Raw genomic sequence first — 12896 nt, forward strand, 5'->3', positions numbered from 1 at the left:
CTTACGATCTTGACCACCAACAAGCTTCTCCCGCTCTCGATCCCTCGGGCCACATTGTGACTTGCACCAGTATCTCTTTCGCTTAACTTTATCAACATGCCATTTTCATCCTCCATCTCATGCTTTTTTTGACCTCCACGTGTATATCTAGGATCACTCTTGACTCTGCCTGGCTCCCTCGATCGTCCAGCACCAAGCTTCCTACTTAACCCCAATCTTCCCGCCATCGGCCACCAAGTTCAATCCACCACCTACACATCATGAGGCAAGCAAAAATATACTTCCAGCACCATTTAACTCCATCACAAGTTAATCAAAAACAAAATCCCTACAGAAATGACACATCATTGAAAAATTGTGAACGTCGGATGATCCAGTGTTTACTTCTCCTGAGCACCGGACCATCCGACGTGTTCAACTTAGCAGACCATGCTGCTCGAAATTCTCTATGCAAGAAATAGTCCGACATGTATTCATGTCCATTGCTAAACCATCCGGCGTATTCATTCTTGTTGGCACCCGTTTTGCACCCTTTCTAAAAAAATTATTCTGACAAAGCATCTGATGTATATATTTTCCAGCGCCGGATCATCCAGCATATATAAGTCTGCCAGAGCCAGTTTGCAACATCTTTGCAAGAAAAGCTTCGGCGTTCACTGATGCCTAACGTCGAACCATCCGGCATGTACTTCAATTTTTGCTTCTTAGTTGAAATGCTTCGACGTGTATTGCATATGAACACTGGATCATCCGGTGAGTTCATTTTCTTCAGCGCTGGATCATCCAGCGTATACAATTTTCCTAGACTCAATCACAAATATGTCCACTCTATTTTCTCTGTAACTTTGATTAGTTATGATCATAATTACAGTACATGACCATTCCCATGCAATCTCAAAATCATGAAACCAAAACAACACCATTATCAACCACTCATCACATATGAACCAAGGCACATTTCAACTTAGTTTTTCAATCTCCCTCTTGATGAGTGCATTGACAGCTTCAAAAAGCACAAAGAATTGGTTTGAAGAAAACCTAAAAAGCTCATCAAAGTGACCAAGAACTCAAGAAAGAGCAAAAAAATATGTCACTTGGCACAAAAAGATTGCAAAAGCCTGAAGAACGCCATGGAAACTCAAATGCTCCCCTTTGATGAATGCATACGTTCATTATAGCATATTTTCTCCCTTTTCATTTATGCAAGATTCTTTGTGTATAGCATATTTTCTTCCCTTTGGCAATGCAAACATCAAGAATAAAAACGCTATGTAATGCATGAACATGCAATCTTAATGAACTTTCATAAGTATACTACAAAGCATTTGCAAGAGCTAGAAACTTCAAAGTGATATGAAGAGTGGGATGATGAGCTCCTAATGTCACAAATGCTTCAAAAGATACAGTTAAATAAGAACATGAAGCTACACAAGCTAAACTAAAGAACTATTGACACATTTAGGTTCATATAGGTGAATCATGTTAAATGAGATTACCATATAAGCATCCACTCGTGCCGAGACAATACAAGCATTAAAAACTAGCTAACTTCAATCTTAAACTAGGCAAACAAGCATTCAGAATAAATGGCTTTGCAAACGCTCACATATGAAACTAAGACTTAGTTAGATCAAGTGATTAAAACAAAATTGATCATTTTGGCATATTTTTTTATTTATTTTTATCCTCAAGTTGTCTCTTATTCAAGCGAAATATCGCACGACTGGGTACGACAAACACCTTGAGGCTTCAAGATAACCTTATTGGATCACATTTTAGTACAAGAAACTCGATTATACAAGATTTTTCAATTTTCACAAGTTATCAAGTTTTCACAAGATCAAGTCAAGTAGTGTTTTTGCGACACAAGAAACACATAGTCCCCCAAGGTTCTATAATGAGCTAAACATTTGACAAAGACAAAAAATATAGTGTAATATTCCTCAATTCATTGTCTTGAACCAAGAAGCCTAGAGCAAAATATTCACCAAACTTGCCTTAAAACGAGCATTGACTAAGCCAAAGTAATGACATACATGGTGATCAAGACTGAAGCATTTCATCATCTTTAGAAAAGCTAGCTTGCTCGAAATATTTTCATATCAAAGCATCAAGAGGAGACTAAAATTAAAAGATTGCTCCGCACACAAGTACTCAACTTAGTCCAAATTCAAGTCTAGCAACTGAAAATACTAAAGATATACAAGCTAAAGCTCAACTACTATGTTTATCTTACAAGATAAGATGCAATGCAAATGCAACAAATGTAAGATAGAATATGTACAATTGCTACTCCCCCTCACATAATGCTTTAGGGATAGAAAACTCCAAGCTCTCCCCTTAGAAAAGCAAATCAGGAAGCATCGAGATGCTTGGTGTAGATATCGGTAAGCTGTTTTAGGTATCTATGTATTTTAGCTCAATTTCTCTCTTTTCATTGTGGTCTCTCAAAAAGTGGAATATTACATCTATGTGTTTGGTTCTGGAATGCTTGACTAGGTTATTAGCTAGGTTTATAGTACTGGTGTTGTCACATAGGAGTAGCACACTCTTAAAGTTCAACCCAAAGTCTCTCAAAGGAACAACCATCTACAAAATCTAAGAACAACAGCTAGTGGCAGCAACATATTCAGTTTCAGCAGTTGACTACGCAATACTAGACTATTTGCGAGAAGACCAACAAACAAGCGAGGTACCTGAGAAATGGCAAGTACCAGAGGTACTCTTCATGTCAATTCTACAACTAGCAAAATCTGCATCCGAAAAACCTTGAAGAGAAAGTGAAGAGGATGCAGAGATCAAAAGACCATATTCAATGGTGTGTTTGAGGTACCTGAGTATGCGCTTCACCACTTGTATACTCTATATAGGTATTTGAGATGCTCGAAACCTAGGGGTTTCTTAACGTAGATATCTTCCTCTATGAAATCATTTAGGAAAACACTCTTGACATCCATTGGTACAATTTGAAATCTTGGGATGTCGCAAATGCTAGGAGGATCATAATGGCTTCTAGTCTAGCTACTGAAGAAAATATCTCTTCAAAGTCTATCCCCTCTATCTGAGTGAAACCTTGAGCCAAAACCTTGTTTCTCACTATAAACTCATCCTCCCCTGGTTTGTTTTTTAAAATCCATTTAGTACCTATGGTGTGAATATTTGGGGTGGCTCTGCAAGGATCCAAACTTTGTTTCTTTTAAAATTTCTAATTCTTTATGCACGAAGTTGACCCAATTTGAATAAAAAAGAACGTTTCCAACATCATGGGGCTCAAAAGATGCAACAAATGCAGAATCAGTGAAATAAGCATGTTGAGCAGATTTGGACCTCTTTACCCTCTTATCAAGGTTGCCAATAATCAGTTGCGGGGATGTCTCGCTAAATGTGTTGTGCAGCCTCACGCTATGAGACAACCTCCCTCTCAATAGTTGCAGATGAAGGCTTGAAAGCAGCTGAAGTAGGCGTAGAGGTTACACAACCCTCTGCCAGTATCAAGGAAGCAGGAACCAACTCAGGAAAAGGTGTGATGGCAGGAAGTAATAGATCATCCTCATCATCACCTAGAGCTATAAGGTCGCTATCTACGAAGATGCTTTCACTCATCTCTTGTTCACCTGCACACTTAAGAACAATGCTAGCACAAGGGGCTGATTTATCAAAGGTCACATCACAGGATTTTATGATGATGTTAGTGTCAAGATTATAAACCCTGTAAGAATGACCATGAAGTGAATTACCCAAGAAAATCCCATAAGAAAAACGTGGCTCAAACTTGTCAAAATTGTTACGCTTTAGGATGAAGCAATGACATCCAAAAACTTTCAAATGAGAAACGTTCGACTTTCTCCCAAAACGTAACTCATAAAACATCACATTCAAGATCGAGTGCAAGAGAATCTGATTTGAGATGTAGCAAGTAGTACTAATAGCCTTAGCCAAAAACTCTCTAGGAGTCCTATGCTCATCGAGCATCATCCTAGACATCTCGACCAAAGTTCGATTCTTCCTTTTAACCACATTATTCTACTGAGAAACACATGGGGTATTGTCATACCTACAAGGAGCACAACTAGGTTCTTCTCAAACTTAAGCTTAGGCAATCATCGGATCAAGCCTAGGACACTCAAACGAGAAAGCAAAGTAAAACTCATGTGCCCTAGTCTTCTATGCCACATCCAAAGCGTAGAAGAGGGTTGATCAATTAAGCATCAAGAAAAATGAAAAAGACTCAGAAAAATTAGCTCTAAAGACTCTCCTTACTTGAGAAATCTGACAAATCAAAGTGTTCGGGGAATCAAGAACTCTAGAAGTATCACACTTAAAGCGTACTTCCAAGACCTCATCCATCAACTGAGATATAGAAAGCAAGTTGTATCCCAGATGCTCCACCAAAGCCACATCCTTCAGAGTGAAACTCTTACTCACTCTTACCATACATTTGACCTTCACCCTACCTTTTCTATCATCTCAAAAAGTGATGTACTAGTGTCGCTTCGTCGGGGTGAGGCTAGAGAACCATGATGTATCTCCGATCATATGGCACGAACAACCAGAGTCGATGAGCTACTTTTTTCTTCAGGCCTCTGCTTGTCAGCTCCATATGAGAAGAATAATAGATGGATGAATCAGTACTGGGATTAGACCAAAACCTCTTGGGAATCCAATACTGGGTCATCCGCCCTGAAGCAATAAAAGTAGGTGCATGCAAATCAATACTGATGCGCTGAGGGCGAGTGGCATGATAGGGAAAATGTGGTCCGCCAAAGCATTGCAGCTCAAAACCTCTTACACGTGAACCAAAACAATATGAATCATAATAAAATCCACACCGAACAACATCTCTAGGAGGAAACTGAGAAGCGTCGGAACCTCCTGAGTAAGTGTGAGAAAAAGGCTCATGTACACTAGAAGAGGGGTGGTACATGTTCTGAGTACTCCACTCCCACTTACGCCGCTCAAGGGTTGTAGGTATGGTGAAAACGGTCTTATCAACCCCATTGGAAGCCACCCTCTCAAAACCCAACCCGAAAGCTAAACTCGTCTTATCTGTGCATATTTTGGTCTTGGCCAAAATCAAGTTCATCTTAAGATTACCTTCTGAGCATTTCTCCACAAGAGAAAGGTGAAACCCATTCTCGGCCATGAGCTTTTCCACTTGCCTTCTTACCCAGCTGAATTTGTCCTTAAGAATAATGTAGGTAGAATAGATCAGCTACACATCCTTAGAGCTCTCAGTACTCTCCAATCTATATTCTAGCTCCTTGACGTGCTTGCCTTTCATCTCAACATCCTTTGCAAACAAAAGGAAATTTTTGTAAGCACCCACGAGAGTAGACCTAGACTCCTTCTCAAAGAGCTTCTTCTCAGCAGTCTCAAGCTGACCGATGACTTGAACATACAAAGTCTAAAACTCAGTAAGCTCACTCATGACCATAAGGCAACTCTTACATTCTTCATCTTTTGCCCTAGACTCAAACAAGACAAACTCAGTTGTCACACACTCATATCTAGACTTGATCTTCTTCAACTCATGAACCACTTTCTTAAGTAACCTATACGACTAACAAGAGTGTTATTCAAGGTATCAACCTGAATAGAAAGGTGGTTGTAAGAAGGAGATACCTCAGAAGGATCATGCTCGAGGTCGATGTTGTTGTAGTCCGCCATAAAGCAAAGGCTAGTGAAGTCCTTGTTCTTCCTCTTGTGCTTCACGGTCTGCTCCTCCTTCTCCGAGCTCTCCTCCTCACTTGAGGATATGTCGATGTCACTAAGTGCCGCCACGAAAGCTAGAGATGTAGCCTTAGGCGCCATCTTTGCCAACTTGTCACAACTCTTGAAGAATGGCATCTTGGATTTCTTGTGCTTATCATGGTTGTGATTGTGGTCTTTCCTTTTTCTTGAGTTTGGGGTAGCCCACCTCAAAGTGAGTGGTGTCACCACACTCAAAGCAGGCATGAGGACCACCCATTCTCTGGTCTCGGCAGTAGTTGTAGAAGCGAGTGCACTTCTTCACAATCAGTGCAAGCTCCCAATCATCAAGAGAATCTACCTGCTCCTCTATGATGGAGACCAAAGAAGATAAAGCAAAATCACTTGGTAAAAGATTAGCATAAGAAACACCAACTCTAGATTGACTACCACCGCTAGGTCCTGAAATCAACGCATGTGAGGAACGGTGATGTCCTAAGAGAGGAGTGAATTAGGACATTTAAAACCTAATTGGCTCTGAAAATTCATAAGATAAACCTATCTCAATTTCTATCTAAATGTGCTATAGGTTTATCTACTGTGTCTACTCTACCGCTCAAAAGGATTGCAACATACTCTATTAAGGTAAATTGCAAGAAAGAAAATACGAAAATGTAAATAAGATAGAGAGACAAACTTGGTACAAGGGACTTTTATCCTGTGGTATCGATGGCACGAATGCCACCCCTAGTCTATGTTGGAGCTCCACTAAGGATATACTCCCGGTCGACACTCGATCATAACTCTTGAGCTATCAAGCCACCAAAGCAAGGCCTCAAGCCGGATGAACCACCAAGATAAGGTCTCATCACTAACCACTCTTCTGGTCACTTACCGTCGTCATCACTTCAGAGTTTGAGCCATCAAGACAAAGGTCTCCACGTCCTCGTACATGTATCTTGCCTCTGCTCCACACCAAGTCGGAGGGTCAACAGGCTTGAGCCACCAAAGCCAAAGATATCGGCAAGTCACTAAGACTCCAAGATACCGACATACCTCTTTGTACACGGTTGGATTACTCCTTGATCCACTATCTAGGTTGTAGCACCTAACAACACTTCTCTTTAGGCCTAATAGCACTAATCACTCTCTAATGGTGTGCTAAATTTGCCTTGGATGAACACTTTAAGCACTTCAGTGGCTTGGATGTCTTCTCAAGTATATATGAGATTCTCTGGACTCCAGCAACATGTCACACTTTCAAATAACTGAGTGGAGGGATATTTATAGCCGCAAACAAGCCAACTAGTCGTTTTCACAATGTCTCAGAAAAGCTATTAACACCGGATGATCCGATGATAATAGTAATACTAAGGGCCTATTTGGCAGAGCTCCCAGAGCAGCTCCCGGCTGCAATCTGGGAGAGCTCCGCCAAACAGCAGCTTTAAGCTTTTTGCTCCCTGAGTGGAATCCATGGGAGTGATTCTCTGAAATGAACTAGAAGCTGGGGAGCTAAAACGCAGCTTTCCTTGATTCACTTCCCGCACATAATCACTTCCTCTATATATTTTATTTTAGAGAATCACTTTCAGCTACAGAATCACTTCCTCCAGAGAATCACTCCCCTCAGAGAATTTGGATCAGGGAGAACTCTACCAAACAAGCCCTAACATCGAATCATCCGGTGAGTACAACCTCAGAAACTGGTCGTTCGAACTCCACTCAATGCCTATATGAACACCAGATATTCCGATGAGATCTTTAACTTCATCACTGGACCTTCCAGTGGGTTAACTTGAGCCAGACCGCAGCATTTCTTCTCTACAAGAAATGCTCCGCTGCATTAATCTTCATAGCACTAGACCTTCCTGTGGGTTGTTCTTTATTCTTCAACACTTGCAGTCGCCTCTGCAAGAAACGCTCTGGTACTATAATCCGGTGTACACAAACCAAGCACCAGATAATCCGGTGGGTTGATCTTTATATTTCTACACTTGCATTCTTCTCTATAGGAAATACTCCGAGGTTGCCTAGTACAGATCACTGGACTATCCGGTAAGGTCTTCAGTCTTCTCCCTTTTTGTTAGAAATACTCTGGTGAGTTTAATACACAGAGCACCAAACCATCTGGTGAGAGCAATTCTCCTGAGACTTCTCAAATTCAGTCAATCTTTGTCCCAGCTGCAATGGCTTCTTATGTATTACATCTATGAAACCTACTAACATATATTCTTGATAAACATGTTAGTCCAAATGACTATATTGTCATTAATCACTAAAATCACAATCATGACCTAATAAGGACATTTTCGCTATAACGCCTTGTTCCAAGACATGGGGTTTCCTAATCCTATACTATTTTTTCTGGACTCAATCACAAGTACGTCTATTCTATTTTCTCTGCAACTTTAGTTAGTTATGATTATAATTGCAATACATAACTATGTCCATACAATATCAAAATTATTAAACTAAACCAACACTATTATCAATCACTCATCACATATGAACCAAGTCATATTTCAACTTCATTTATGAAAAGCAAACTAGCTAAAAAACCAAATGTACCTCTGATCTCTCTTTGTTCGGCAAAAATTCAAAAATAGACAACATACTGTATCGTATTTGCCAAAATAGATAACTTGTTGACGTATTTACAAATTTAACATGTGTATTCGGCACCTCACATACCAAAAACCTGATTTCAGCACGCGAGGCACTAAAAAACCGTGGGCCCGATAGTTTTTGACACCCAAGGTGCTGAATACGGCACTATGCAATGTATTCAGCACCTCAGGTGTCAAAAATGACATGTATTCAGCACCTAAGGTGCTAAATATAGTGAACAGTACTATATTCAGCACATTAGATATAGAATACAGCCGCCCAGTGCTATGTCGCTCACGAAGAAGCTAGAACTGGTTGGTTGTACGTGTTTGCTTATGTTTTTTATTTAACTCTAGATTTTATTCAGAGTACAAAAGTAGTCCAAAATTTCTAAACATTTTTATGAGCAAACTAAAGCTCATTAGCAACTTGTTTTAATTTATTTGATCTAAAAATCCAAAACCAATATTTAATTAAAATTTTCTAAATAAGCCTACTTTTATACATTCTAGAAATTTTTAATGCCTCAAATAAATTCTCAAAAATCTAAAAAAATTCACTAATATTCTTTCCATGTGGTGTACTAATTTATAAAAATGTTTACAACCCTAAGTTATTTGGTGAAAAAGTGAGTTAATTTGTAATGCTTCATTTATATGCAATTTTATCATTTGATGTGGTATTATCTTTTTAATTCAATTTGAATAAATATTCAAACATTCATATTGATGCAAAGAACCCAACAAATCAACAATTCACTAATATTCTTCTCATATGACGCATGACAGGTTGACAACTACTACTAAGATGATAAAGTCAAACACGTAAGAAGTATATAGCCTAGGAATTGCGAATATATATTTACATTCATCTTTTCAAAGCAGGCAATGATACGACAATTTTTAATATTTGTCAATTAAATACGGAAAATGATATATCTAAAATTTAAACAAATAGATAAGGAGCATGCAGATGGGGATGCCATCTCTCAAAGCAGGAAGAGAAAACTAAGGAAGAAATGAAGCACAGAGAACAACAAGAAGAGGCTTAATGTTAATTCGAGAGGTTGCCCGACTTTTTCAGCTTTGTGCCGGCAACAGACTAAAGGGAGCATGTTTAAATTAATGTGAGAACCAAGGTTTTGTGTATATTTATATTTTTTATTTAAATTAAATTAAAAAGAGAATATCTTATGAAATGATAAAAATGCATGTAAATGGAGCATTACAAAGGATTAATATTAATCTACGAACCAATGTTTTGTGCATGTTTAATTTTTTTTTTCAAATTGAATTAAAAAGAGAATACCACATGAAATGATAAAATTGTATATAAATGGAGCATTACAAAAGAATTCACTTTTTCACCAAATAACCTAGGGTTAAAAACATTTTTATAAATTAGTATATCACATGAGAAGAATATTAGTGATTTTTTCTGAATTTTTGGGACTTCATTTGAGAAACTAAAAATTGCTAGAATTTATAAAAGTAGTCTTATTTAGAGAATTTTAATTAAATACTAGCTCAGTCTTTTTAGATCAAACTAATTAAAATGAGTTGGTAGTGAGTTCTAGTTTAATTATAAAAACATTTAGAATTTTTAGACTACTTTTATACTCTGAATAAAATTTAGAGTTAAATAAAAAATTTAAACAAACACGTACAACTAACCAACGGCACAACACTGGGAGGTTGTATTCGGTATCAGAGGTGTCGAATTCAGTACTGTTCATCATTTTTTGTACTTAAGTACTAAATATAGGTCGTTTTTTTAACCAGATGTGCTGAATATAGTGAACAGTACCGTATTTAGCACCTTAGGTATCAAAAACTGTCAGACTCATGGTTTTTCGGTGTCTCACATGTCGAAATCGGATTTTTGGTACACAAGATTCAAAATACAAATGCTAAATTTACAGATACGTTTAACATATTATCTATTTTGGAGATCACAGGCATGACTTATTCAGCTGCTTGATACCTCACATGGTTCACGCAAATGCATGTACTAAACTCGACTAGTTGTTGCTACGAGAAGGAATAGCTAATGCTTTGCCTCTTGCAAAAACCAAAAACAAGCTCTTCAAAAACAAAGGCATTTAGGGAAATCAATCAATATATGCCCTGCATCCATGTACAGCGAACAGTAGTCAAGTAAATATCGGAATCAGAACACTGTTGACGTAGAGATGCATATCCGATCCACCCATCATCTAGAAAGTCTTGAAAATTCTAACCACACCGTCACGATCGCCCTTTACCATAAGAAAGACCTGAACACAATCTATACCACCGATCCAGGCTCCAAGCAATTTTTACTTTCACTTTTCCTCCCAAAAGCTAGAAAGCCAGAAGCCAAAGCATCTACACACAACAAAAATCTCTACTATCCGGAAATAAAAATAAAATCGCAAGGATTACACCAGTAATTAATCAGACGACCCAGCCGGTGGAATTTTCCGGTTCGGCACGCACATAGAGTGCAGCATCACATCGTCTTCAGTTGAGTTGACCCACACTAACACAAGCCCATGAGGTACAGCACACCCATGCATGAGGCCATGACGCACAGATTAATTAATCCATCATAAAAATATCATACATAAAAGCATATCTTAATTAGTAAAACACAACAAAAAAAAAGAACATACGCCCATGAACATTTATACAATTGGTTTAGTGTTATGCTACACTCACCTGACCTGACCTCTCCTCTCCTATATATCACACACGCGCCCACCATCTTCGCTTGTCCTTCCCCTACCATTTCCACAGTTTCGATTAGCTTAGCTGTGCTAGCTAGCCTCTCTCTCTCTCTCTCTCTCTCTCTCTCTCTCTCTCGTGGGTGTAGTGATCGGATGGACAGCACGAGCTGCCTCGTGGACGACGCGAGCAGCGGCGCGTCCACGGGCAAGAAGGCGCCGGCGCCGGCGCCGGTGCCGAGCAGGCCGCTGCAGCGCGTGGGCAGCGGCGCGAGCGCGGTGATGGACGCGGCGGAGCCGGGCACGGAGGCGGACTCGGGCGGTGCGGGGCGCGCGGGCGGCGTGGGCGGGAAGCTGCCATCGTCCAAATACAAGGGCGTGGTGCCGCAGCCTAACGGGCGGTGGGGCGCGCAGATCTACGAGCGGCACCAGCGCGTGTGGCTAGGCACGTTCACGGGCGAGGCCGAGGCCGCGCGGGCCTACGACGTGGCCGCGCAGCGGTTCCGGGGGCGCGACGCCGTCACCAACTTCCGCCCGCTCGACGAGTCCGACCCGGTGGCCGCCGTCGAGCTCCGGTTCCTCGCGTCCCGGTCCAAGGCCGAGGTCGTCGACATGCTCCGCAAGCACACGTACCTCGAGGAGCTCGCGCAGAACAGGCGCGCCTTCGCCGCTGCCTCCCCGTCGCCGCCGTCCTTGAACCCCGCGTCGTCTTGCCCCCCGGCACCCTCCTCGGTTGAGGCGCGCGAGCACCTCTTCGACAAGACGGTGACGCCCAGCGACGTGGGGAAGCTGAACCGGCTGGTGATACCGAAGCAGCACGCGGAGAAGCACTTCCCGCTGCAGCTCCCGGCCGCCGCCGCTGTCTCCGGCGAGTGCAAGGGTTTTCTCCTCAACTTCGAGGACGCCACGGGGAAGGTATGGAGGTTCCGGTACTCATACTGGAACAGCAGCCAGAGCTACGTACTCACCAAGGGGTGGAGCCGCTTCGTCAAGGAGAAGGGCCTGCAGGCCGGGGACGCCGTCGGGTTCTACCGCTCCGCTGGCAAGCAGCTGTTCATCGACTGCAAGCTCCGGCCCAAGACCACCGCCTTCGTCAACGCGGCGGCCGTGCCTGCCCCCGTAAAGGCGGTGAGGCTTTTCGGCGTCGACTTGCTCACGAATCCGAGGCCGACGTCGGTGGCGCCGGAGCAAGAGGAGATGACCATGAACAAGAGAGCTAGGGACATCATCGCCGTTTCTGCACCACATATGGTTTTTAAGAAGCAATGCGTAGACTTTGGGCTAACCTAGCTAACGTTTTTGCTCCGGACCTCTTGCTTGCTTCACTCGGATGCATGTGGTAGCTATAGCTTAGCGCTCTTGAACCTCTACCTCTTCCTTCGACTGTTCATTTTGTTTCTTCTTCTACATGTCCTAATCGAATGAAAAAATGGTTAGCTGCTCCGAGAGGAGGAGACTGAATGGTACCAGCATGTCAAGATTAATGATATTCTCTATAGAGATAACAATACTTGGTATTTTTAAATAGTAGCAAAGGATAAACATAAAAAACAATATATTTTCTATCTAGATCAAGAAGATAAAAAAAAAAAGAATCGGCCCAATCCAAATACATACATAACTAAATATTATAAGTAGTTATTTGGACTACCTGAGAATAGTCATTTTTTCATGATTAAGTTATGGATAGATGGCCTCAATTAGGTCATAGATGCTGAAAATGAGATTCTTACAGCTCCTTTATCTCAAAAGGAAGTAAGAGACACAATATTCCAAATGAAGCAAAATAAAACTTCGAGCCCAGATGGCTTCTCAGCAGAGCTCTAGCAGACATTCTAGATTATAATCAAGAATGATCTAATAAAAATGTTCCACGAAACACACTTTATATATTAGA

General features: G+C 41.0%; 1 protein-coding gene across 1 annotated transcript; it reads left to right on the forward strand.

Annotated features, from left to right (window-relative positions):
- Window positions 1-11050: 11050 nt before the first annotated feature.
- LOC133929348 (AP2/ERF and B3 domain-containing protein Os05g0549800-like) lies at window positions 11051-12460 on the forward strand. Its single transcript, XM_062376070.1, has one exon. It carries the CDS (start codon window positions 11156-11158, stop codon window positions 12287-12289), a length of 1134 nt encoding a protein of 377 aa, XP_062232054.1. The 5' UTR covers window positions 11051-11155; the 3' UTR covers window positions 12290-12460.
- The last annotated feature ends 436 nt before the right edge of the window (window positions 12461-12896 follow it).

Source organism: Phragmites australis, chromosome 9 (genome assembly GCF_958298935.1).
Source record: "Phragmites australis chromosome 9, lpPhrAust1.1, whole genome shotgun sequence".
Classification (NCBI taxonomy): Eukaryota; Viridiplantae; Streptophyta; class Magnoliopsida; order Poales; family Poaceae; genus Phragmites; species Phragmites australis.